The 26,988-nt window shown below is 39.9% G+C and overlaps 1 protein-coding gene across 5 annotated transcripts in view; it reads left to right on the plus strand.

The window, feature by feature from the left end:
* The window catches only part of KCNQ5 (potassium voltage-gated channel subfamily Q member 5), a 577,457-nt gene that overhangs the window by 417,595 nt on the left and 132,874 nt on the right, over positions 1–26,988 (plus strand). For all 5 annotated transcript variants that reach the window (XM_029224298.1, XM_029224301.1, XM_029224302.1 and 2 more), the window contains exon 3: positions 9,933–10,059. In XM_029224298.1, coding sequence (XP_029080131.1) covers positions 9,933–10,059 — 127 coding nt within the window. The remainder of the gene's footprint in view (positions 1–9,932; positions 10,060–26,988) is intronic.

Genomic DNA, 26,988 nt, shown 5'->3' on the forward strand with positions numbered 1-26,988 from the left:
CAATTTTTTAGAAGAGTTTGAGAAGGATGCATGTTAGCTCTTCTCTAAATGTTTAATAGAATTCACCTGTGAAGCCATCTGGTCCTGGACTTTTGTTTGTTGGAAGATTTTTAATCACAGTTTCAATTTCATTACTTATGATTGGTCTGTTCATATTTTCTATTTCTTCCTAGTTCAGTCTTGGAAGCTTATACCTTTCTAAGAATTTGTCCATTTCTTCCAGGTTGTCCATTTTACTGGCATAGAGTTGCTTGTAGTAGTCTCTTAGGATGCTTTGTATTTCTGCGGTGTCTGTTGTAACTTCTCCTTTTTCTGCAGTGTCTGTTGTAACTTCTCCTTTTTCATTTCCAATTTTATTGATTTGAGTTCTCTCCTACTTTTTCTTGATGAGTCTGACTAAAGGTTTATCAATTTTGTTTATCGTCTCAAAGGACCAACTTTTAGTTTTATTGATCTTTGGTATTGTTTTCTTTGTTTCTATTTCATTTATTTCTGCTCTGATCTTTATGATTTCTTTCCTTCTACTAACTTTATGTTGTTTGTTCTTCTTCCTCTAGTTCCTTTAGGTGTAAGGTTAGATTGTTTATTTGAGATGTTTCTTGTTTCTTGAGGTAGGCTTGTATTGCTATAAACTTCCCTCTCAGAACTGCTTTTGCTGCATCCCATAGGTTTTGACTCGTCCTGTTTTCATTGTCATTTGTCTCTAGGTATTTTTTTATTTCCTCTTTGATTTCTTCTGTGATCTCTTGGTTATTTAGTAACGTATTGTTTACCCTCCATTTGTTTGTGTTTTTTATGTTTATTCCCTGTAATTCATTTCTAATCTCATAGCGTTGTGGTCAGAGAAGATGCTTGATATGATTTCAATTTTCTTAAATTTACTGAGGCTTGATTTGTGACCCAAGATGTGATCTATCCTGGAGAATGTTCCATGCGCACTTGAGTAGAAAGTGTAATCTGCTGTTTTGGATGGAATGTCATATAAATGTCAATTAAATCTTTTTGGTCTATTGTGTCATTTAAAGCTTGTGTTTCCTTATTAATTTTCATTTTGGATGATCTGTCCATTGGTGTAAGTGGGGTGTTAAAGTCCCCCACTATTACTGTGTTATTGTTGGTTTCCTCTTTTAGAGCTGTTAGCAGTTGCCTTATGTATTGAGGTGCTCCTCTGTTGGGTGCATATATTTATAATTGTTATATCTTCTTCTTAGATTGATCCCTTGATCATTATTTAGTGTCCTTCCTTGTCTCTTGTAACATTCTTTATTTTAAAGTCTATTTTATCTGATATGGGTATTGCTACTCCAGCTTTCTTTTGATTTCTATTTGCGTGGAATATCTTTTTCCATCCCTTTACTTTCAGTCTGTGTGTGTCCCTAGGTCTGAAGTGGGTCTCTTGTAGACAGCATATATATGTGTCTTGTTTTTGTATCCATTCAGCAAGCCTGTGTCTTTTGGTTGGAGCATTTCCTCCATTCACGTTTAAGGTAATTATCGATATGTATGTTCCTATGACCATTTTCTCAATTTTGGGCTTGTTTTTGTAGGTCCTTTTCTTCTCTTGTGTTTCCCACTTAGAGAACTTCGTTTAGCATTTGTTGTAGAGCTGGTTTGGTGGTGCTGAATTCTCTTAGCTTTTGCTTGTCTGTAAAGCTTTTGATTTCTCCATGGAATCTGAATGAGATCCTTGCCGGGTGGAGTAATCTTGGTTGTAGGTTCTTCCCTTTCCCCACTTGAAGTATATCATGCCACTCCCTTCTGGCTTGTAGAGTTTCTGCTGAGAAATCAGCTGTTAACCTTATGGGAGTTCCCTTCTATGCTATTTGTCATTTCTCTCTTGCTGCTTTCAATAATTTTTCTTTGTCTTTAATTTTTGCCAATTTGATTACTGTGTGTTTCGGCGTGTTTCTCCTTGGGTTTATACTGCCTGGGACTCTCTGCACTTCCTGGATTAGGTGGCCATTTCCTTTCCCATGTTAGGGACGTTTTCAACTGTAATCGCTTCAAGTATTTTCTCGGGTCCTTTCTCTCTCTCTTCTCCTTCTGGGACCCCTATAATGCGAATGTTTTTGCATTTAATGTTGTCCCAGTGGTCTCTTACGCTGTCTTCATTTCTTTTCATTCTTTTTTTTTTTTTCTTTTCGCAGCAGTGAATTCCACCATTCTGTCTTCCAGGTCACTTATCCGTTCTTCTGCCTCAGGTATTTCTGCTATTGATTTCTTCTAGTGTAGTTTTCATTTCAGTTGTTGTATTGTTCATCTCTCTTTGTTTGTTCTTTAATTCTTCTAGGTCTTTGTTAAACATTTCTTGCATCTATTCCATCTTTGCCTCCATTCTTTTTCCAAGGTCCTGGAACGTCTTCACTGTCATTATTCTGAACTCTTTTTCTGGAAGGTTGTCTATCTCCACTTCATTTAGTTGTTTTTCTGGGGTTTTATCTTGTTCCTTCATCTGGTACATAGCCCTCTGCCTTATCATCCTGTCTGTCTTTCTGTGAATGTGGTTTTTGTTCCACAGGCTGCAGGATTGTAGTTCTTCTTGCTCCTGCTGTCTGCCCTCTGGTGGATGAGGCTATCTAAGGGGCTTGTGCAAGTTTCCTGATGGGAGGGACTGGTGGTGGGTAGAGCTGGGTGTTGCTCTGGTGGGCACAGCTCAGTAAAACTTTAATCTGTTTGCCTGCTGATGGGTGGGGCTGAGTTCCCTCCCTGTTGGTTGTTTGGTCTGAGGCGACCCAACACTGGAGCCTACCCAGGCTCTTTGGTGGGGCTAATGGAGGACTCTGGGAGGGCTCATGCCAAGTACTTACCAGAACTGCTGCTGCCAGTGTTCTTGTCCTCATGGTAAGACAGAGCCACCCCCCACCTCTGCAGGAGACCCTCCAACACTAGCAGGTACGTCTGGTTCAGTCTCCCCTGGGGTCACTGCTCCTTCCACTGGGTCCCGATGTGCAGACAACTTTGTGTGTGCCCTCCATGAGTGGAGTCTCTGTTTCCCACAGTCCTGTCGAAGTCCTGCAATCAAATCCCATCAGCCTTCAAAGTCTGATTCTCTAGGAATTCCTCCTCCCGTTGCTGGACCCCCAGGTTTGGAAACCTGACACGGGGCTCAGAACCCTTGCTCCTGGGGGTGGACTTCTGTGGTATGAGTGTTCTCCAGTCTGTGAGTCACCCACCCAGCAGTTATGAGATTTGATTTTATTGTGATTGCACCCCTCCTACCATCTCATAGTGGCTTCTCCTTTGTCTTTGGATGTGGGGTGTCCTTTTTGGTGAGTTCCAGTGTCTTCCTGTCAATGATCGTTCAGCAGTTAGTTGTGATTCTTGTGCTCTCGCAAGAGGGAGTAATCCTCTCTAATTTTGATGAAGTCCAGTTTAACAATTTTTCCTTTCCTTACTTATGCTTTTGGTGTGAAGTCAAAGAACTCTTAGCTCAATTCCTAAAATTTTTCTCTTATGTTTTTTACTAAAAGTTGTATAGTTTTAACACTTAAGCCCATGATCCATTTTGAATCAATTTTTGTATAAAGTGTGAGATATAGATAGAGGTTCATTTTATTGTATATGGATGTCCAGTTGTCCCAGCACTGATTATTGAAGGGCTATTTCTTCTTCCTTTGAATTACTTATGTACCTTTATCAAATAATCCATTGAGCATGTTTGTCTGAGTGTATTTCTAGGTTCTATGTTGTGCTCCATCATTCTCTATGTGTCTGTCCCTCTGCCAAGACCACACAGTCCTGATTATTAGAGCTACATAGTGGGCCTTAATATCAGATACAGTGATTCCTCCCACTTCAGTCTCTTTTTTCAGGATTATTTTTAGCTATTCTAGGGCCTGTGCCTTTCCACATCAACTTTAGAATAAGTTTCTTTATGTCTACAAAAAAAAAGAAAAAACTTGCTAGGAGTTTAATAGGAATTTCATTAAACCTACACATCAATTTGGGAAGAGCTGACATCTTTATTATGTTCAGTCTTCCAATTCATGAACACGGTATTGCCATTTACTTAGGTCTCGTCTGCTTTCTTTAACTAACATTTTTTAATTTTCAGCCTGCGTACCCTGTACAGGTTTGTTAAGTGCATAACTAAACATTTAATTTGTTTGGAATGATCGTAAATAATATTGTGCTTTTAATTTTGGCTTCCACATCCTTACTGTTAGTATGCAGACATCTGATTGGTTTTTGTATATTGATCTTGTATCTTGCAACCTTACTGAACTCACTGATTATTTCTAAGAGTCTTTTGGTAGATTCCTTGAGATTTTTCTCTGTAGACAATCATGCATCTGCAAATATAGACTATTTTATGTCTGTCTTTCCAGTTGTATGCCTTTTATTTCTTTTACTTGCCTTATTGCAGTGACTATATTACGCAGCTATGTTGAATAAGAGTGATGAAACTAACATCTTTCTGTGTTCTTGATTTTTGGAGAAAAGCTTTCAGTCTTTCATCATTAAGTATGACATTAGCTGTAAGGGTTTTGTAGATTCTATTTATCAATTTGAGATAGTAAACCTCTATTTCTGACTTGCTGAGAGTTTTTACCATGAATGGGAAAATTGAATATCCATATGCAGAAGAATGAAATTGGACCCTTATCTCACACCACATACAAAAGTCAACTCAAAATGGATGAAAGACTTAAACGTAAGGCCTGAAACTATAATACTATTAGAAGAAAATATAGGGAAGGAGCTTCTTTTTTTTTTTAATTTTTATTGAGTATAGTTGATTTACAACATTGTGTTAGTTTTAAGTGTACAGCAAAGTGAATCTATTATACATATACATATATCCACTCTTTTTAAGGCTCTTTTCCCATATAGGCCATTACAGAGTACTGAGTAGAGTTCCCTGTGCTATACAGTAGGTCCTTATTGGTTATCTTATATATAGTAGTGTGTATATGTCAATCCCAATTCTTCCAGTTTATCCCTCCCCACCCCCTTACCCCTGGGTAACCATAAGTTTATTTTCTACATCTGTAGCTCTATTTCTGTTCTAAGATAAAGTTCATTTGTACCCTTTTTTTAGAGTCCACATATAAGTGATATCACATGATATTTGTCTTTCTCTGTCTGACATAGAGAAGAAGCTTCTTGACATTGGTCTGGGCAATGTTTTTTTTGTTTTTTAATTAAGGTACAGTTGATGTACAATATTATATAAATTTCAGGTGTACAACACAATGATTCACAATTTTGAAGGTTATATTCCCTTTATAGTTATTATAAAATATTGGCTCTATTCCCTGTGTTGTACTGTATATCCTGGTAGCTTATTTATTTTATACTTAGTATTTTGTGCCTCTTAATCCCGTACCCCTATCTTGTCCCTCCCCGCATCCCTCTCCTCATTGGTAACCACTAGTTTGTTCTCTATATTGGTGAGTCTGTTTATTGTTATATCCACTAGTTAGTTTTATTTTTCAGATTCCGCTTATAAGTGATATCATACAGAATTTGTCTTTTGGGTTTTTTTATATGACTCCAAAATCACAAATAACAAAAACAAAAATAAATACGTGGGATTGCATCTAACTTAAAATCTTCTGTACATAAAAGGAAATGATCAACAGAGTGAAGACCTAACCTCTGGGATGGGAGAAGACATTTTCACACCAAACATCTGATAAGAAGTTAATATCCAAACATATACAGACCTTCCATAACTCAATAGCAAAAAATAAAATAACCTGATTTAAAAATGGGCAGCAGGTATTATGAAAAGGTGTCCAACATCACTAATCCTCAGAAATGTAAATCAAAACCATGAAGATTGGGATTGACATATACACACTACTATGTGTAAAATAGATAACTAATAAGAACCTACTGTGTAGCACAGGGAACTCTACTCAAAACTCTGTAATGACCTATACGGGAAAAGAATCTGAAAGAGTGGATATATGTACATGTATAACTGATTCACTTTGCTGTACACCTGAAACTAACACAACATTGTAAAGCAACTAAAAATTAATTAAGAAAAAAAAGCACAATGAGGTATCACCTCATATGTGTTAGAATGGCTATTATCAAAAAGACAAAAGATAACAAGTGCTGGAGAGGGTGTGGAGAAAAGGGAACCCTCGTGCACTGTTGGTGGGAATGTAAATTGATGCAGCCACTACGAAGAACAGTATGGAGATTCCTCAGGAAATTAAAAATAGAGCTACCAGCAACCCACTTCTGGTCCTATATCCAAAGGAAGTGAGGTCAGGATCTCAAAGAGATATCTGCACCCTCATGTTCACTGCAGCATTATTCACAATAGCCAAGATGTGGAAACAACCTTAGTGTCCATCAGTGGACAAACGAATAAAGGAGATGTGAGATAGATAGATAGGTAGACAGACAGAGACGGGAGTATTAGTCAGCCTTAAAAAAGAAATCCTGCCATTTGCAATAACATGGATGAATTTGGATGACGTTATGCTAAGTGAAATAAGTCTGACAGAGAAACACAAATACTGCATGTTCTCACTTACATGTGGAATCTAAAAAGTCAAACTCATAAAAACAGAAAGTAGAATGATTGCCAGGGACTGGAAGGTGGGCAGGAAGGAGAGATACTGGACAAAGGGCACCAAGTTTCAATTATGCAGGATGAATAAGTCCTGGAGACCTAACATACAGCCTGGTGACTACAGTTAACAGTAGTGTTAGCGTGTCCTGGAAATTTGCTAAGCAATTAAATTTTAAGTGTTCTCACCAAAAAAAAAAAAAAAAAAGTTACCTATGTGAGGTGATGGATATGTTAATTAGCTTGATTATGGTAAACACTTCACAATGTCTATGTACATCAAAACATCGCATGGTACAGCTCACATATACAGAACTTTTATTTGTCAATTATACCTCAACAAAGTGGGGAAATGAAAAAAGAGAAAAGGTGCTCTTCTCACAATTCCATTCCCCACCAGGTCTGACTGTCAGATTTGGAATCCTTTCCCCCCTCTTTCTCAATAGCACTTTGTTCCTTTTAATTGAAATAAGATGGAAATTTCAGGAAACAAAGAGACAGAATCTGGTCAAAGTGGTTTTCATGCTTTTGCTCCCAATCGAATCAGCTCAAGTCTTGGGAGGGAGCATCCCCACGTCCTATAGCTCCGGGCCTGAGGGAAGTGCTGCACAGACACCTCCCTGCTGCTCACTCGGTGACCAGAGAGTTTGAGGTTATCGCTCACTAAGTCTAAAACGAGGCCCTCATAAAGAATACTAAGGAATGCTCTAGTAGGAGAGAATTCTGACCCTAGTCTTACTTCTCCGAGGCAGAAACTGTGACCCTGTAGTGAAATCCAATTACAACTTCCTCTTGCTTTATTTGGAAATGAAGGATTTTTCCCAACATAATTAAAAAAAAAAAAAATTCAAGAGGCAATATTCCTGAACAAGGGACCCTGAATAAAGAATTTGTAGATGTAATTTATCTGCCTCAGGATATGACATAGAAATGATGCAGTGAGGACCTACCTTCCTAAAGTAATAGGATATTACTTTATTCTAATATTCTTTATTCAATATCTAAAGATTATTGGCCATACATTGGCTGGTAGCAGCTATTCCCATGAAAAAGTAAAATCATTCTACTGTAGTGCCAGTTGCTCAGGCCACATTTGGGATTTTCTTAGCTATCCCTGATAATAGGACCCCACAAGTGGAGTGCCGGACTTCCTGGCTCAAGTAGGAGGTGGCGGCCGGGATAAAATGGCCCTGCCATTAAATGTGCACTGGACACACGGCTGCTGGGCACCTGGGGCCTCAGCAGGCTCTGTATGAGGAAAGAGAAGGATTAAAACAAGCCTGGCCTCCCCAGGGTTCACTCCCAGCTCTTCCAAACGTGGCACTTCAGCCACCTTAATGAATGAATAAACTCAACTACCTAGATATATACTCAAAACTAAAAGCAAAACAAAACAAAACCCTGATATCATGAATGAGTGTGCGTTGACCATGGCTTTAGTTATCTGCATAAAGTCATCTGCGGAGATTTAGCCCACGGGTAGTTTTAAGTCACTGTAAGCAAGCAGCCATGATATTGGAGATTTATTTCCCATGATGAGAAATATTTGTGGGTTACTTAGTGCAAAATAACAGAAGGAGAGAATGATGTATCTCTACTAGGCATTTCAAAAGTGCAATATATCATCACATGCTCTAACTGAAGAAACACATTTGCCTGAAACTTGCAACAAAAATGCCATTTTTCTAAATTTGATAACAGTTTTTATCTTGGGACGTGGGAGGATGGGGAGTGGCTTAGGACTACTTTGTACACTCAACACGTCTGTGATGTTTAGAGACTTTAATAAAAACCATGTATCACTTTTATAATTAAGCAGTTATAACAAAAACCAAGTAATAAATATTGTTCTACATCATAAATGCTGACTCAACCGTTGTTTAAAAACAAGAGAGAGATTTTTAAAAAAACAAAACAAGAGAGGGAATTTTTTTTTTTTTTTCTGTGATACGCGGGCCTCTCACTGCTGTGGCCTCTCCCATTGTGGAGCACAGGCTCTGGACACGCAGGCTCAGCGGCCATGGCTCACGGGCCCAGCCACTCCGCGGTATATGGGATCTTCCTGGACCGGGGCATGAACCCATGTCCCCTGCATCGGCAGGCAGACTCTCAACCACTGCGCCACCAGGGAAGCCCAAGAGAGGGAAATATGTTTAAAGGAAAACAAATCAAATGTGATAAACTCAGTGCCTTCCCCTATAGAGGGGCAACAAGGTGACTGTGACAGGTCTGCTCCAGAGGTGCTTTCTTCTGACAGAGTCCGGTGGTTTCTCAGTCTGTGACCCACATTTAATGAGCCTCTTTAGTTGGCCTTCTCCAGGGTTCACTCACAACTCTTTCTAGATAATCTCAAAGCCCTCCTGCTGGAGCAAGTGTTATTTTCAAGGCAGCTCTCACTAAAGGGCAACCTAATAATTAACAAGCATCAGATCCAGAGGCTTCAGGGTCTCATTTCTGGCAAAGGATGTATGTGCCACACACAATAACACTGTCAAAACTTGCTGTCTTATAAGGAGATTTTGACATCGTAACAAAAGAACTCAGTATCCTCCTAAATACTAACTTCTCTGAGAACAACTCTTAAGGGCTCAGGGATTATGTCACTCCTTGCAGCAAAATGAGGGTCTGTTTTCTGTAAAACTGTGAAGCTGTGTTTTCAGGGTTTGCTCTTTCATTTCAGATATTTCACATGTTACCGGGTTCTAAGGTCAATAGCACTATACAGTCAGCTCTCCTTACCTGCAGGTTCCACATCCACAGATGCAACCAACCGTAGATCGAAATATTTGAAAAAAAAATTCCAGAAAGTTCCAAGAAACAAAACTCGAACTGCATGCCAGCAACTATTTACAAATCATTTACATTGTATTAGGTATTATGAGTAATCTAGAAATGACTTAAAGTATATGGAAGGATGTGTGTAGGTTTTATGTAAACACTACTCCATTTTATATAAGGGGCTTGAACATCTGAGGATTTTGGTGTCCATGGGGTCCTGGAACCAATCTCGAGGGACTGTGTATTCCAGACAAGGGGATCCGTAATTCAGCCTGCATATTTAGAATTAAAACAGACTCCTAAACTTGCAAAGCTTTAGAGACTTGAAGGGGAATAGCATTCCTTGATAGGAAATACAATGTGCATGATAGGAAGTACAATAGCATTCCATGATAGGAAATACAATGTCCATGATAGGAAATACAACATGCATGATAGGAAATACAATTCCGATGTTCTCCGGGTTTAGCTTGATTTGGAGAAAAGGCGATGTTAACTTCAGACTTTAACAACCAGATATTTTAGATGAAGTGCCTGCATGTCCGGAAATATCCACAGAGCTTGCTGCTGTGGTTTGATCCGTAATACCTCTCTCTGACATGTGCCTCATTTGATGTTTTAGGAGTTTGTGATGATCGTTGTCTTTGGTTTGGAGTTCATCATTCGAATCTGGTCTGCAGGCTGCTGTTGCCGGTACAGAGGATGGCAAGGAAGACTGAGATTTGCCCGGAAGCCCTTCTGTGTTATAGGTGAATATCAAAGTCCTGGATACCTAGATTTATGCCACCGCATCCTTTTCTTCATCTGTTTCCGGTATCGCAGCATTTAGTTAATGTTAAAAGCTAACATTCATGGATTATTCACCATGGGCCAGCAGTCTTGTGTTTTGAAAGTGCTGACTCATTTAATCCTCTTCATAACATGATGAGGTGGGTATTTTTATTAGCCCCATTTTAAGAGGAAGAAATTGGGGCACAGAGAGGTGAAGTGAGTTGCTAAAAGTCATGCAGGTGGTTAGTGGTGGAGCTGGGATTTGAGCCAGATGGTCTGGCTCTAAAATACCCATTTGTGTCAGGTTGAGTTATGATGAAATACATGGTTCTCGAGTGTCGCCCTGAGTTTGGGAGCATTGGTTTCACTAAGTGTAAAGACCCTTTTTGCTCTACAGTGTAAGCAGCACACCTTCTATGCTCTTGCTCTGCTGGGGCGTACAAGTGTTAGTTGTCCGGGTAAAGCCTGTTAATGAGCATGCCTCAAGAATAACTACAAGTACGTGTATGCACTGTAACTGTTAGACCTGATAAAGTGTTTATCCTCTGAAATGTGAGTCCCCGGATCAATATCACATCCCTGCAGCTCCCTGGCTGCTGTCCTTTCAAAGAGATTCCATTCACCTGGGTACCAGCCTGAAATTATAAAACATTCCAGAGTTAAGATCTGGCACCTCCAAGTAATATACTTAAAAGTGGATCATAAAATTGAAAACCTTAGTCAATTGTATCTCAATTTTCAATTAATCGATTAAGTTTTTAAGTAAGTTGTCTACATCATGGCCCTTTATCCCTAAATATTTCAGTGTGGGTTTTCCAAAATAAGGACATTCTTTTACCTAACCTTCCATAAATTGGACATTAACACAATACCTTAACTAATCTGCTGGTTGTATCGCGGTTTTGCCAGTTGACCCAATAATGTCATTTGTAGCATTTTCCCTCCAGGGCGGGACCCAGGCTGGGTCACAACTCTGTCTGGTCATCACGCTTCTTTGGTCTCATTCGTCTAGAACCGTTCGTCAGCCTTTCTCCGTCTTTCCCAGCACTGACATTTTTGAAGAATTTGGCCTATTTTTAAGCAATAGAACGTTATTCCTTTGGGGAAAGAAAAAGAAAACCCTGTATACAAAAGCTTGTGGTGGTTGTTGCTGTTGTAGTTGCTGCTGTTACTCAGCAGCTACGTTTGGTTTTCTTGCTCTTTTTTCCTTCCCACTTCTTTGGTAGCCATTCAAATCCAAATGCTGAAAGTTCTAGGTGAGGTTTACTTATTTCAACTATTTCCAATCTGAGAAAGTGGGGTTTTTATTTACAAGCTAGTTTAGACTGAGCTCTTCATCAGCAGCTGGTTTGCCGTTTTGTTTCAGGAGTTGGGAATTGTTGAGCACCTTTAGTTTCCTCCCTAACCCCTGTTCCTTAAGGAAGAAGTAGAGAAACCCCCTCCACGGGGACTGTAAGAGGAACCCTTTGGCCCATCTTTCTTCTCAGTGCGGTGTGAGTGGCGCACGTCCTGGGCACAGGGAAGCGGGAGGGCTCCCCACACGCATGCACGTTTCCGGAGCCACCATTCCTTCAACCACACGTTATGGACATGGGGCTGTGCGTGAAGCCCTGCGGTTACCACAGTGAATCTAGTGCAATTCTAAGTTACATCAACCTTGAAACATCTTGTTTGGCCTTCACTAACGCAGTCTGTTTGTCCGGCTGCCCCTCTTCTGCCAGAGAGGCGTGGAGGAAAGTGGGCGCCAACGCCCAGCCTTGCAGGTCCACCCAACCCCCAGGCGCGCCCACCCAGCTCTGCGGGTCCACCCAGCCCCTCGGGTGCATCAGTGAAGGCACTTGATTTTCCTCTGGAGGTTTTTCCTCTTTTTTAATTCCCTGCTCAGGCTACACCACAAAACACTGTAACTCGATGTGGAATTATGGCACAAGAACTTCCTGTCCTATGAGGGACCCAAACAAAACCATTCACAAGGCAGATGGTTTGGCCAGGGCTCACTCAGCTTCTACAGGATAAGGTTGGTTCACGGATGACTGCAGGAACGTTCCATTCCAGGCTTTAAAACCAATTTAAAATTGGTTTTATTCCAATTCCAGAGGCAATGCCAATGTATTTCTGGCTTCTAAGCTAAAAAGCAGATTCTTTCCCAGACGCCTGCTGCCCTTTGATAGCTGTTCTCAGCTACGGATACATCAGCATAACTCAGTCCTTTAATCTTTCTCTTCCTGTCTCGGATCTGTTCAGGTCTTGGTGTAACGCATGGTTCTGAAGACTACGTTGTCGTCGTCGTCTGTAACTTAGCCACCTTTGAGCCTGTCAACTGTGACCTTACAGATTTAGTGTGACATGGTTTAGGTGTGGCTGGAGTTTAGTTACCTCTTCAGGCCTTTTCTTCGTTTGGATATTTGACCTCTAGTGAATCTATTGCTTTGGAAGAAAATTTACGGATAAATATATCATGAATCCCCATTAGAACAAAAACAAGATTTGTACTTACATTTAGGATAACTATGCACTTTTCAGTCTTTTTTTTGAGGTACGTGTAATGGTTTGATTCATGGTCCAGATGAAGCAATGAAATAGTGAAACGTGTTCAAACGTGGATCTTGAGGATGAGGTCAGTAAGATGTAACCTACACAGAGGAACCGAGGTCACCTGCCTGACGGCAGCAGGCTGTAGCACGTGGCTGCTGGGGCCCTTTCTAGGCCTGCTTAATAGGCCCATAAAAAAATGATTGATGTCAGGGGTTAAATGATAAAGCAAAATGTAAAGTGAACCCTGGATTTCCCTTGTTTTGCCTAATTTACCATGGCAAAGTGGACAAAGAAGTAGCATTTCCCTCATCTGTCCGTGACAACTGTTATGAGTTTGGAAATGTAGCTAACCTCTCTCAAGACTCTATGTATCTGTAAGATTTGGTTACTCTGAACATGCCAAATACACACCAAACACTTTTAGAAGGCTTGAGCATTCAAGAAAGGATCCAGAGAAGACTGGTAGCCTGGCTGTGCCTGCAGCACAGGGAGTGCTTTCTGGAAGCACCCCTGTGTAGCTCTCTCCAGCTGAAAGAGACCAAAGCTTCTACAGCCGTCACCTAGCGAGCCCTGCAGACCAACTGTTAGTATTTGGACACAAGGTGATAGAGGCCCACGAGCTGATTCCCAAAGACTGCAGAACTTCCCCTCCTGACCTGCCCACCCCTCCACCCCTGCACTGGAGCCAGAACCAGGGCATTTCCAAATATTGTTGATTTGAGAAATCATAAAATCATTATATTCTTAGGTTTGAAAAACATATTTTAAACAACTGTAACCTAAGGGAAGAAAAAAAATCTATTCAATTGTTTTTTAATTGGATGCTCTCTTTCATTACCATGTTGATTTATCTCTGCTTGATTTGAGGAGTTTGCTTTGAAAATTGGTAAAAGCTTATCTTGAATTACAAAATTCTTCCTTATACCTATGCATTCAATTTACATCTCTCCCCTAAGACGCTGTTGAAATAACATTTCTACATACATCTGGGGGCCATAATCGCTGCCCTACGACTGGGAGAGTCAAGTACATTTGGAGATATCTAACGAGCTGCCCTCATTTACCTGGACTGGCTGCTTTCCGATTTCTCTACATTCAAACACAACTCATTCACTCGTGACCTCAGTATTGAGAACGTGTGAAATAACCTCGAAGACTGAGTTCACAGTCACTCCTTTTCTAACTTCCATAAATGACCTACCTGAAAGTTGCAAACCGTACCAAAGACTGGTGCCTAGATCACGAGGATGAGCCTGATCGGTCAGGAGGCCAACCAATTTCCTGTAGCTGCGGCTTTTCTGGATGCCCCAGTGACTCTGTCTAGAGACATATGTAACAGGGCCATACTTCTCAGTCTTGCAGTGCATTTCAGGGAAGCAGAAAACACCAGCCTGTGGTTAATCGTGGATCTGTATTTGATGCTAAATATAAGTCGGTTTTTAATTGCTATTTTAGCAGTTCTCCTTCAGTGTAGTATTTCCCCAAGAGGACGAAAGAGGCAAACCTCAGCACGGATATTTCGCCCTGAATGGAGCATATATGCCTTTGACATGAGATAACAGTCACTCCTGAAAATGCCAACAAGTGTATTTTTTTAATGAGAAGAAAATAACCAGTGTCTTCTTTGGCTAAAACAAAATTGCAGCCTTTATTACAATCAACCACACAGCCAAGGCCACTCTCATATATCTGTGAGTTCATCCTGTTAAAAGGCGGCTTCAGCTGCTAATGTGTTGGAAAGCTGTATCAGAGACTCTCAGACTGCCACTGGCTCTGAACTGAAGATTGAGACACCATTTTTCTACCTCTCCAGGTTCTCCCTCTTTGGTTCCAAGAGACATACTCTTCAACTGTGTCATTTTCTACACCTTCTAATCTCCTCTGCCCTTTAGTAGAAGTTATGTTCTCTTGGGTTATTTCCTGTCAGTCGTATACTCTTCTGCTATTTCTCTTTCCATCTAAGTGTTCAAACTCCGGTGCGTGTGGTCGCCTCCATGTGATTAACTGGACCATCTGAGGACCCTTGAACCCTGTTGGGTTGATTGACCACAGAACATTAGAGCCATTTCAATCCTTCTCATTAATAAGAGCTGATATTTATTGAGACTTGCTACATGATGGGTACTGCTCTTGAACTCTATAAATATTGTCTTATTTAATCCTACGTGAGTTTTATAATATCCTTCTTAAGGATGAGGAAGTAAGCTAAGGCTTAAGAAACTTGTCCAAAGTTAGAAAGATGGTGAATGAAAGAACCGGGATTTCAGTCTAGGAAAATCTGCCTACCTGATGAGCTGTTTTCACTCACAGCACTTCTGACACTTAACGTGTGGCGGTTTTTCCTCACGCCAGCCAATTCGCCAACTTTCCGGACACCAGCTTGGCGTTCAACAACTCAGTCCAGTCCTGACACTAACAACTGGTATTAGCACAGACCCCACAGGTTCAGGGCTTGATCCCACAGGACTTTCCCTCCTCGACATCAGATGCCAGCCACAGTGAGGTGCCCAGGCTATCACACTTCTGCCTGGCTGACTACAGTTTGGGGGCTCCAGTAACTAACTCCCCACCTCACTAGAATGACACAGCACTCAAGAAAGTGCTGTACCTTCTATTATATTATATTAATATTATAGCTATAATCCAAGAACAGCAGCCAAATGGAAGAGGCACACAGGGCAGGTATTTGGGGCCAAGGACTGGGTAACATGCAGTTGCCGTGCCCTCACCAGGCGCCCCGCCTCCCAGCACCCATATGTTTACCAACCCGGACACTCTCCAGTACCCATGGTTTAGAGATTTTCATGGAGCTTTTACTCCAAAGACACAAGTGATTAAATCATTGGCTACTGGTGATGGAACTCCATCTCCAGGCTCCTTTCCCTCCCCAGAGGTCCAGGGTGGGGCTGGCCCTCCTCTCATCACGCCTTTGTCTTTCTGGTCACCAGCCCCCATCTTGAAGCTCTCTAGGGACCCCCAGCCACCTCGTTATTGTACAAAAGGCACTTGTCATGCCAGAGATTCCAAGGTTCAGGAGTGTGTGCAAGGAACCCAGAACAATGAGCAAGTATCTACTTCCCAGAGTACCACACTACCCAACTGTGAGAAGATGGCGCTTACTGTTCATTAGTACTTTTCAATTAAATTTAGTTAACCTTGTCCATTGTCATCAACTTACATTTGTAATATTCATTATTTGTATATAAATATTATCATTTCTAATCTGAAATCTTCGAATGAGAAGCCAGACTTCACAAAATGACATTAATTGCAGTATCAGCCTTAAATATTAGCCTTATTATTTCAACTGGATCAGGTTACCTGTGCTGCTCTCCAACCTAAAGAAGAAATTAAGCCCTAAAGTAGACTTACTTGCCTCATATAGGACTGCATACCCTTTTGAACAATGTTATCATGAGGTCCTTGGGTATTTCCTAATTGGAGGCATCTCCGGATAAGTGATATCACTCCCAGAAATGCCTTCACATGTTTGTTCACGTTAGTAGACCCTTGGAGACCTGTTTAGGTCACTGTTGACCTGGTGCACAAATTTGAACTTATAATATAGTTTGATCAGCTGGTAAGACTTGACCATATAGAGAATACGCTTAGAGGAAATGCATAGCTAAAGATTATTTCCCACTCCTTCTATAAACTTCAATGGCGTACTACGATATATTGTACTAATATTCTGAACTTTCAAATGTTATGTGAGAAAATTCATTCACAGACAGAGCACTTATTATGTGCCAAACATGACCTTAGTGCAAAGGACCCAAAGATGGGTAAAACATGATCCCTGCCTGTAAGAGTACGGTCTCCCATGCCCGTGGAGAAGGAGGGACACTAATTATGTTGATTCAGAGCAAACGTGATGGAGGTAGTAGTCTGGACAGAAAGGTGTAGAACATCATGACCGACTTAGCAGAGGAGTGAAAGATCCCCTGCACTCTGAGCTCAGTCACCCAGCAAACATCTACACAGTGTCCACCATGTCCAAGCACGGTTCTACATGCCAGGGATGCTGTGTGGCTCTAAATGGGCAGTGTCCTCCTTCCTGTCAAGCTAATATTCCAGTGGACAGAGAAAAATAATATGCAAACATATTTTTTGGAAACAAGATAATGTCAACTAGAGATAGCATTATGAAGGATATAAACAGAGAGATTGGGGGCTTCTTTAGATCAGGTGGCCCAAGGGGGTCTTTCTAAGGAGTGGGACACTCAAGTCAATTTGAGTATTAGAGAAGCCACAGTGAGAAGATGTGGGCACAGATCTCTCCAGGCCAGGGAGCAGGCATTGCAAAGGTTCTTGAGACCCAATGAGCTTGGTTGGTACCAGGAAGAGACACATGGCCGTTGCGGCTGGAGCTCAGTGAGAAGTGGGAGGTGATGGACGGACAGCCACCCGTGGGGGCTGCGTGAGGGCGTATAGTTGCCTGAGACAAGGCAGCATCTAGGATGGGCCACCAGGCAAAGGTCCAATAGATTGCTGGTGGGCCTAATGCTAAATATTTGGGTTAAAAAATTTTTTGATCAGGCAACAAAAAGTATGGCTACATAAGGCTCTGGGTCTCTTGGTCATCTATCTATACCTGTCTGAACTTCATATCGGAATATACAAATCATTACCCATCCAGAAAAATATAAACCTGTCCCTCAGACTTTTCCACTCATCTATATATCTACCCTTAGAAACATGAAATGTCCAAACTGAAAACTGAAAAGAAACGTGGTATTTCCCATGAGCAGCAGGAATTAGGAGAAGGTGATGAGAGCTCTCCCATTCCCCTTGGAAACTATCACCAGGAAGCAATTCCCAAGGGCCTCTTAGCAAAAGACTCTGTGGCATATACTTAGTGATGGCCGCGACACAGATTTGTTTCATTAAAGGTTATCTACTTCCTTTGAGAAATTGTCCCTTTCTGCCCTGAGATGTTCTCTGAAGACTCGCGATCAGTAGGAAGCATTAAGCTGTCTCTCGGGGGTCATTCTTCTGAGTGGTGCTTGGAATTTGCCAGTAGGAGCCCCCATAGCCTCAGTGGAAGTCAAGCAGTTCAGCACCTGTACGTGCTGTGGAGATATTCCCGGCACCTCTTTGCAGGGTTTGTGTCCTATTTTTAATAAATACCACAGAGCGCTCCATGCACAACTGTGTGCAGCATTTGAGAGCTGGATAATGTGCTGTGCAGTGGGAGTCTTTTAAAATTAGATCTTAAAGCTTCTTTCATTCCTACTAAGAATCTCAACAACAGTATAAATGCATCTTTAATTCATCAAAGAATACCTTTCTGTAACGGAATTTGGAGCTCAGTTAGAACATAGAGCTCGTAAAGCAGCACCGTGTCCCTCTGAGACATTGCTTCTCTCACTCTGTAGACAGAAAAATTGAGGCCTGGCACAGGGCGGGTGCTCCGTGCTCAGCCCCCAAGTCAGCAGTGGAGCTAGAGCAGAAAGCCAGCTTCCTGTGGCTCACAGCTCTAAAGCACTACCTCTTGAGAGTCAAATTTAATTACCATATAGTCCATTTAATCTCCACATGCAAGAATAACGAGGGAGCAGGAAAAAGGAATTTATTAACAGGTTGGTGGGAGACCATGTGACATAGATTAGCAACTTTCTTGTCAGCGTGTTCTAGGTGGTGTCCGTTGCCATGAGAGATTATCCTGATTCCACGGGCAGCAACTGGCAAAGGACTGCTTGATTTTTCTCACTTTGAAATATAAGTAAATGTTCCACTGGAAAATGCTGCAGAATCACCATTTTTTCAGAAATAAAACTCCCTGATTTTTAAAAAATAACAATAGTAATAATAAGAGAAAAAAGAGTACGTAGTTCCCCTCTGCACTCCTTCTGGGTAAAAAGAAAGAACCACATTGAATTAAATGCTCAACTCACAGCCTTCCTTGAAACAAGAGATGAGTGAGCCTTTGCTTCATTTTTGAATTTTGATTACTTTTCTGCTAATCCACAGTGGCTGTGAACTTGCTGGACCATTTATGGCTTCTTTACTGCACACGTATTAGAAAATGGACAACAGTTTAGGGCTATATTTAGATAAGAAATCTTCCTTTGATGCTGAATATAACAGGAGGTTAGGATTTGGGCACTTGGTGTTACACGAACAGGAATAAAATTTCATGATTTAAAGTATAAATCGTATTTACAAACTATCCCATGTAACCCCCATAGCAATCTTACTGAAACTGAAAAAGATGAGGATTCCCATTTTATATTTTGAAAAACTGAGACTTGGATCAAGGGCCTTATCAAGGGTCACACTGCATAAGCAAAAGAGTCAACGAAAAAAGAGAGATGTGTTCACGTCAAGTCCCAACATCCTTCTGTGACACCATGTCGTCTCCCTGCATCACTCATGTATGGCACCGCAGGAGCAAATCAATAAACCATGTGACAGTCTGAGTTCCATCCCAAGATCTTCCCCACCCCACAAGAGACACTGGCTAATGTGAAGTCTGAGAGAAAATAGATGTTTGTTCCTTTTCCCAACAGTCATCTTCCTAAGATCTGGCCCTTCATTACAACTTTTAATTTTGAAGTAACTTTAGACTTACTTAAAAGTTGCAAAAAGAATAGAGAGGCACATTCACAGAAAGATAGACAAGATGAAAAGGCAGAGGGCTATGTACCAGATGAAGGAACAAGATAAAACCCCAGAAAAACAACTAAATGAAGTGGAGATAGGAAACCTTCCAGAAAAAGAATTCAGAATAATGATAGTGAAGATGATCCAGGACCTCAGAAAATGAATGGAGGTAAAGATTGAGAAGATGCAAGAAATGTTTAACAAAGACGTAGAAGAATTAAAGAACAAACAAACAGAGATGAACAATACAATAACTGAAATGAAAACTACACTAGAAGGTATCAATAGCAGAATAACTGAGGCAGAAGAACGGATAAGTGACCTGGAAGACAGAATGGTGGAATTCACTGCTGCAGAACAGAATAAAGAAAAAAGAATGAAAAGAAATGAAGACAGCAGAAGAGACCTCTGGGACAACATTAAACACAACAACATTTGCATCATAGGGGTCCCAGAGGAAAAGAGAGAGAGAAAGGACCAGAGAAAATATTTGAAGAGATGATAGGCGAAAACTTCCCTAACATGGGAAAGGAAATAGCCACCCAAGTCCAAGAAGCACAGCGAGTCCCATAAACCCAAGGAGAAACATGCTGAGACACATACTAATCAAACTGACAAAAATTAAAGACAAAGAAAAATTATTGAAAGCAGCAAGGGAAAAAGGACAAATAACATACTAGGGAACACCCATAAGGTTAACAGCTGATTTTTCAGCAGAAACCTTACAAGCCAGAAAGGAGTGGCATGATATACTTAAAGTGATGAAAGGGAAGAACCTACAACCAAGATTACTGTAACCGGCAAGGATTTCATTCAGATTCCATGGAGAGATCAAAAGCTTAACAGACAAGCAAAAGCTAAGAGAACTCAGCACCACCAAACCACCTCTACAACAAATGCTAAAGGAACTTCTCTAAGTGGGAAACACAAGAGAAGAAAAGGACCTACAAAAACAATTAAGAAAATGGTCATAGGAACATACGTATTGATAATTACCTTAAACGTGAATGGTTTAAATGCTCCAACCAAAAGAAACAGGCTTGCTGAATGGATACAAAAACAAGGCACATATACATGCTCTCTACAAGAGACCCACCTCAGACCTAGGGACACACACAGACTGAAAGTGAGGGGATGGAAAAAGATATTCCATGCAAATGGGAATCAGAAGAGAGCTGGAGTAGCAATACTCATATCAGATAAAATAGACTTTAAAATAAAGAATGTTACAAGAGACAAGGAAGGACACTACATAATGATCAAGGGATCAATCCAAGAAGAAGATATGACAATTATAAATATATATGCACCCAACATAGGACCACCTCTGTACATAAGGCAACTGCTAACAGCTATAAAAGAGGAAATCGACAGTAACACAATAATAGTGGGGGACTTTAACACCTCACTTACACCAATGGACAGATCATCCAAAAAGAAAATTAATAAGGAAACACAAGCTTTAAATGACACAATAGACCAGAAAGATTTAATTGATATTTATAGGACATTCCATCCCAAAACAGCAGATTACACTTTCTTCTCAAGTGTACATGGAACATTCTCCAGGATAGATCACATCTTGGGTCACAAATCAAGCCTCAGTAAATTTAAGAAAATTGAAATCATATCAAGCATCTTCTCTGACCACAACGCTACGAGATTAGAAATTAATTACAGGGAAAAAAAACGTAAAAAACACAAACACATGGAGGCTAAACAATACGTTACTAATTAACCAAGAGATCACTGAAGAAATCAAAGAGGAAATCAAAAAGTACCTAGAGACTGGGCTTCCCTGGTGGCGCAGTGGTTGAGAGTCCGCCTGCAGATGCAGGGGACATGGGTTCGTGCCCGGTCCGGGAGGATCCCACATGCCGTGGAGCGGCTGGGCCCGTGAGCCATGGCCGCTGAGCCTGCGCGTCCAGAGCCTGTGTTCCGCACTGGGAGAGGCCACAACAGTGGGAGGCCCGATTACGGCAAAAAAAAAAAAAAAAAAAAATACCTAGAGACAAATGACAATGAAATCAGGACGATCCAAAACCTATGAGATGCAGCAAAAGCAGTTCTAAGAGGGAAGTTTATAGCTATACAAGCCTACCTCAAGAAACAAGAAAAATCTCAAATAAACAATCTAACCTTACACCTAAAGGAACTAGAGAAAGAAGAACAAATGAAACCCAAAGTTAGCAGAAGGAAAGAAATCATAAAGATCAGAGCAGAAATAAATGAAATAGAAACAAAGAAAACAGTAGCAAAGTTCAATAAAACTAAAAGCTGGTTCTTCGAGAGGATAAACAAAAGTGATAAACCATTAGCCAGACTCATCAAGAAAAGAGGGAGAGGACTCAAATCAATAAAATTAGAAATGAAAAAGGAGAAGTTACAACAGACACCGCAGAAATACAAAGCTTCCTAAGAGACTACTACAAGCAACTCTATGCCAATAAAATGGACAACCTGGAAGAAATGGACAAATTCTTAGAAAGATATAACTTCCCAAGACTGAACTAGGAAGAAATAGAAAATATGAACAGACCAATCACAAATAATGAAATTGACACTGTGATTAAAATTCTTCCAACAAACAAAAGTCCAGAACCAGACGGCTTCACAGGTGAATTCTATCAAACATTTAGAGAAGAGCTAACACCCATCCTTCTCAAACTCTTCCAAAAATTGCAGAGGAAGGAACACTCCCAAACTCATTCTATGAGGCCACGATCACCCTGATACCAAAACCAAAGATACTACAAAGAAAGTTGCCCAAAGATACTACGAAGAAGGTTGCCCAAAGATACTACAAAGAAGGTTGCCCACTCTCACCACTACTATTCAACATAGTTTTGGAAGTCCTAGCCACAGCAATCAGAGAAGAAAAAGAAATAAAAGGAATACAAATTGGAAAAGAAGTAAAACTGTCACTGTTTGCAGATGACATGATAGTATACATAGAGAATCCTAAAGATGCCACTAGAAGCTACCAGAGCTAATCAATGAATTTGGTAATGTTGCAGGATACAAAATGAATGCACAGAAATCTCTTGCATTCCTATACACTAATGATGAAAGATCTGAAAGAGAAATTAAGGAAACACTCCCATTTACCATTGCAACAAAAAGAATAAAATACCTAGGAATAAACCTACCTAGGGAGACAAAAGACCTGTATGCAGAAAAGTATAAGACACTGATGAAAGAAAGTAAAGATGATACCAACAGATGAAGAGGTACCATGTTCTTGGATTGGAAGAATCAACATTGTGAAAATGACTATACTACCCAAAGCAATCTACAGATTCAATGGAATCCCTATCAAATTGCCAATGGAATTTTTTACAGAACTAGAACAAAAAATCTTAAAATTTGTATGGAAACACAAAAGACCGCAAATAGCCAAAACAGTCATGAAGGAAAAAAACGGAGCTGGAGGAATCAGACTCCTTGACTTCAGACTTTACTACAAAGCTACAGTAATCAAGACAATATGGTACTGGCACAAAACAGAAACATAGGTCAATGGAAAAACATAGAAAGCCCAGAGATAAACCCACACACCTATGGTCAACTAATCTATGACAAAGGAGGCAAGGATATACAATGGAGAAAAGTCAGTCTCTTCAATAAGTGGTGCTGGGAAAACTGGACAGCTACATGTAAAAGAATGAAATTTAACACTCCCTAACACCATACACAAAAATAAACTCAAAATGGATTAGAGACCTAAATGTAAGACCGGACACTATAAAACTCTTAGAGGAAAACATAGGAAGAACACTCTTTGACATAAATCACAGCAAGATCTTTTTTGATCCACCTCCTAGAGTAATGGAAATAAAAACAAAAATAAACAAATGGGACCTAATGAAACCTCAAAGCTTTTGCACAGCAAAGGAAACCATAAAGAAGATGAAAAGACTACCCTCTGAATGGGAGAAAATATTTGCAAACCAATCAACAGACAAAGGATTAATCTCCAAAATATATAGACAGCTCATGCAGCTCAATATTAATAAAACAAACAACCCAATCAAAAAATGGGCAGAAGAGGGCTTCCCGGGTGGCGCAGTGGTTGAGAGTCCGCCTGCTGATGCAGGGGACGTGGGTTCGTGCCCCCGTCCGGGAAGATTCCCCACATGCTGAGGAGCGGCTGGGCCCGTGAGCCATGGCCGCTGAGCCTGCGCGTCTGGAGCCTGTGCTCTGCAACGGGAGAGGCCCGCGTACCGCAAAAACAAAAAACAAACAAACAAACAAAAAAAAATGGGCAGAAGATCTAAATAGACATTTCTCCAAAGAAGACATACAGATGGCCAAGAAGCACATGGAAAGCTGCTTAACATCACTAATCATTAGAGAAATGCAAATCAAAACTACAATGAGGTGTCACCTCACACCAGTTAGAATGGCCATCATCAGAAAATCTACAAACAACAAATGCTGGAGAGGGTGTGGAGAAAATGGAACTCTCTTGCACTGCTGCTGGGAATGTAAATTGATACAGCCACTATGGAGAACAGTATGGAGGTTCCTTAAAAAACTAAAAATAGAATTACCATATGATCCAGCAATCCCACTACTGGGCATATACCCAGAGAAAACCATAGTTCAAAAAGACACACACACACCCCAATGTTCATTGCAGCACTATTTACAATAGCCAGGTCATGGAAGCAACCTAAATGCCCATCCGCAGACAAATGGATAAAGAAGATGTGGGACATATATACAATGGAATATTACTCAGCCATAAAAAGGAACGAAATTGGGTCGTTTGTTGAGACATGGATGGATCTAGAGACTGTCATACAGAGTGAAGTAAGTCAGAAAGAGAAAAACTAATATTGTATATTAACGCGTGTATGTGGAACCTAGAAAAATGGTACAGATGAACCCGTTTGCAGGGCAGAAGTTGAGACACAGATGTAGAGAACAAACGTATGGACACCAAGGGGGGAAAGCCGCAGGGTGGTGGGGGGGGGTGTGTGTGATGAATTGTGTGATTGGGATTGACATGTATACACTGATGTGCATAAAATGGATGACTAATAAGAACCTTCTGTATAAAAAAATAAATTAAATTGAAAAAAAAAGAATAGAGAGGGTTGCCTTGTACCCAAGTATCCTTCACCCAATGATAACATCTCTCGTGAGTTTAGTGCAGTTATCAAAACCAGGAAGTTGATTGCCTGTGTTACTAAATTGCAAACCTTATTCAGATTTCACCAGTTTTTGCTTGCACTCAATGAAATTTTATCACATGTACAGGCTAATTTTACCATCACCACCATCAAGATACAGAACCTTCACATCCCCCTAAAGAAACTTGGGGTGCTATCCCTTTAGAGTCACTCCCAGCCCCAATCCTAACTCCTGGGAATCATTAGTATGTTCTCCATCACTGTAATTCGGTCATTTTTAGAGTGTTCTGTAAATGCAATCACATAGTCAAAAATTCAATCTTTTGAAGTTGTCTGGTTTTTTTCACTCAGCATAATGCTCTTGAGATCCAGCCAAGTCATTGCATGTAAAAGTAGTTCAGTCCTTTTTATTTCTGACTAGTATTCCATGATATGGATTATACAGTTCGTTTATCTGTTTACCTGTTAAAGATCATTTGGGTAGTTTCTATTATACATCACACTGCTATGAACATTTATGTAGATGTATTATGTCATTTATTATTATGAACCTAAGTTTTTATTTCTTTAGGGTAAATACCCACAAGTGGGGTTACTGGGTCATATGATGTTTGTTTAACTTTATCGGAAGCTGCCAAACTGTTCCCAGAGTTTGACTATTCCTTTTTAAATATAGACATGCCTAAAATACTTCATGGCAGTAAATTACATCCATGTTGACTTCAATGACATTTATTACTTTCATAGAAAATGTGTTTCTGCTCCTCTGTTGTTCTATGAAAATTATTTTAATAAGCAGAAGTTTCTGAAATTCATATTTAACTACTTGGGTCAAGAAACAAATGAAAATATAGCCCAATAAGGAGCAGTTCTTCATGCTCTGGTAAATGAATGTAAATTTGATGTTTACATAGATGAAGTGTTGAGAGACTAATTAATGTAAAAAGCCAATACCACAACTTCCTGAAGGACCATTACTTAAATCTAACTTTACTTTGTAGGAAGTCCTTATTCAAGCACACTTTACTGAGACCAATACTAATTACACCTGCCTGCTAAAGGATACATATAATCACATCAGAGCCTCAAAGGTCAACTCCCACAGAATACAATGTTTAAAATTGTCACCAAGCCCCAATGGTGCTTTATAGCAAGTTGGACCCAATAATCACAGTCCTGATGTGCTCTAAAAAGAGGTCATTTGTTCTCCCTAATCCCCCACCTTTCAAAAATCGCCCCTCTTCTTCTTTTTTAACCATTTTTATTGAAGTATATTTAATTTACAATGTTGTGTTTCAGGTGTACAGCAAAGTGATTCAATTTATATATATTCAATTTACATATATATATAGGTAGTTTTTCAGATTCTTTTCCATTACAGGTTACTATGAGATATTGAATATAGTTCCCTATGCTATACAGTAGGTCATTGTTGTTTATTTTATATATACTGGTGTGTATATGTTAATCCCAAATTCCTAATTTATCCCTCCTCCCTTTCCCCTTTGGTAACCATAAGTTTGTTTTCTATGACTGTGAGTCTATTTCTGTTTTATAAATAAGTCTATTTCTGTTTTATATCATTTTTTCAGATTCCACATATAAGTAGTATCATATGATTTTTGTCTTTGTCTGACTTCACTTCGTATGATAATCTCTAGGTCCATCCATGTCGCTGCAAATGGTATTATTTCATTCTTTTTATGGCTGAGTAATATTCCACTGTATATATTTCCCACATCTTCTTATCTAGTCATCTGTTGATAGACACTTAGGTTGCTTCCATGTCCTGGCTATTGTAAACAGTGCTGCAATGAACACTGGGGTACATGTATCTTTTTGAATTAGAGTTTTCTCCAGATATTTGCCCAGGAGTGAGATTTCAGGATCTTATGGTAGCTCTAAAAATCCCCCTATTCTTAAAATCTTCAAAACCCCCTCAATATCTTCCAATGAATCTTCCATCATAATCAACAAGAAAAGTCATTTTCTCAAAAGTTAGTAACAACCCCACAAGTTCATGAATTTCAACTCCATCGTCACGGTTTTAAGCAATGTTAGAACAAATAATTACTCATTTGGGAGAAGATCAGGTTGGATCCTTATCTGTCTTACCATATTTCAAGATAAACTACAAATAAATCAAAGATTTAAATTAAATAAAACCCATAAATACTGGATGGCAGAAATGAATAAATTCTCTTGTAACCTTGGAACCAGGAAGGCCTTTTTAACTATAACGAAAAATACAGAAACCATAGAAGAAAATATTGATAAATTTAGGCTACGTAAGATTTTTTAAATATATGATTAGGTTGTATAAAGTCAAAGAATACCACATGATAAAACAAAACAAGCAAAAAGACAAATGTAGGAAAATATTTACAACATCTCTTAGAGACAGAAAGTTAACCATCTTAAACTATAAGGAGCTCTAGAAATCTAGAAGAAAAATCCAACAACCCAGTGGAAAATAAAAGATAGGAAATGAACGTGAACAGACAGTTCACAGCAAAAGAAATACACATGCATCTCTTAAACACACTCAATCTCACTCATAAGAAAGATACACAAAAGGCAGCATTTTCTCACCTGTCAGATGGGCAAATTCCAAAGTCTGATCACTTA

The sequence above is a fragment of the Monodon monoceros genome, unplaced genomic scaffold (assembly GCF_005190385.1).
Source record: "Monodon monoceros isolate NGI ecotype Baffin Bay Population unplaced genomic scaffold, NGI_Narwhal_1 Super_Scaffold_15, whole genome shotgun sequence".
Lineage (NCBI taxonomy): Eukaryota > Metazoa > Chordata > Mammalia > Artiodactyla > Monodontidae > Monodon > Monodon monoceros.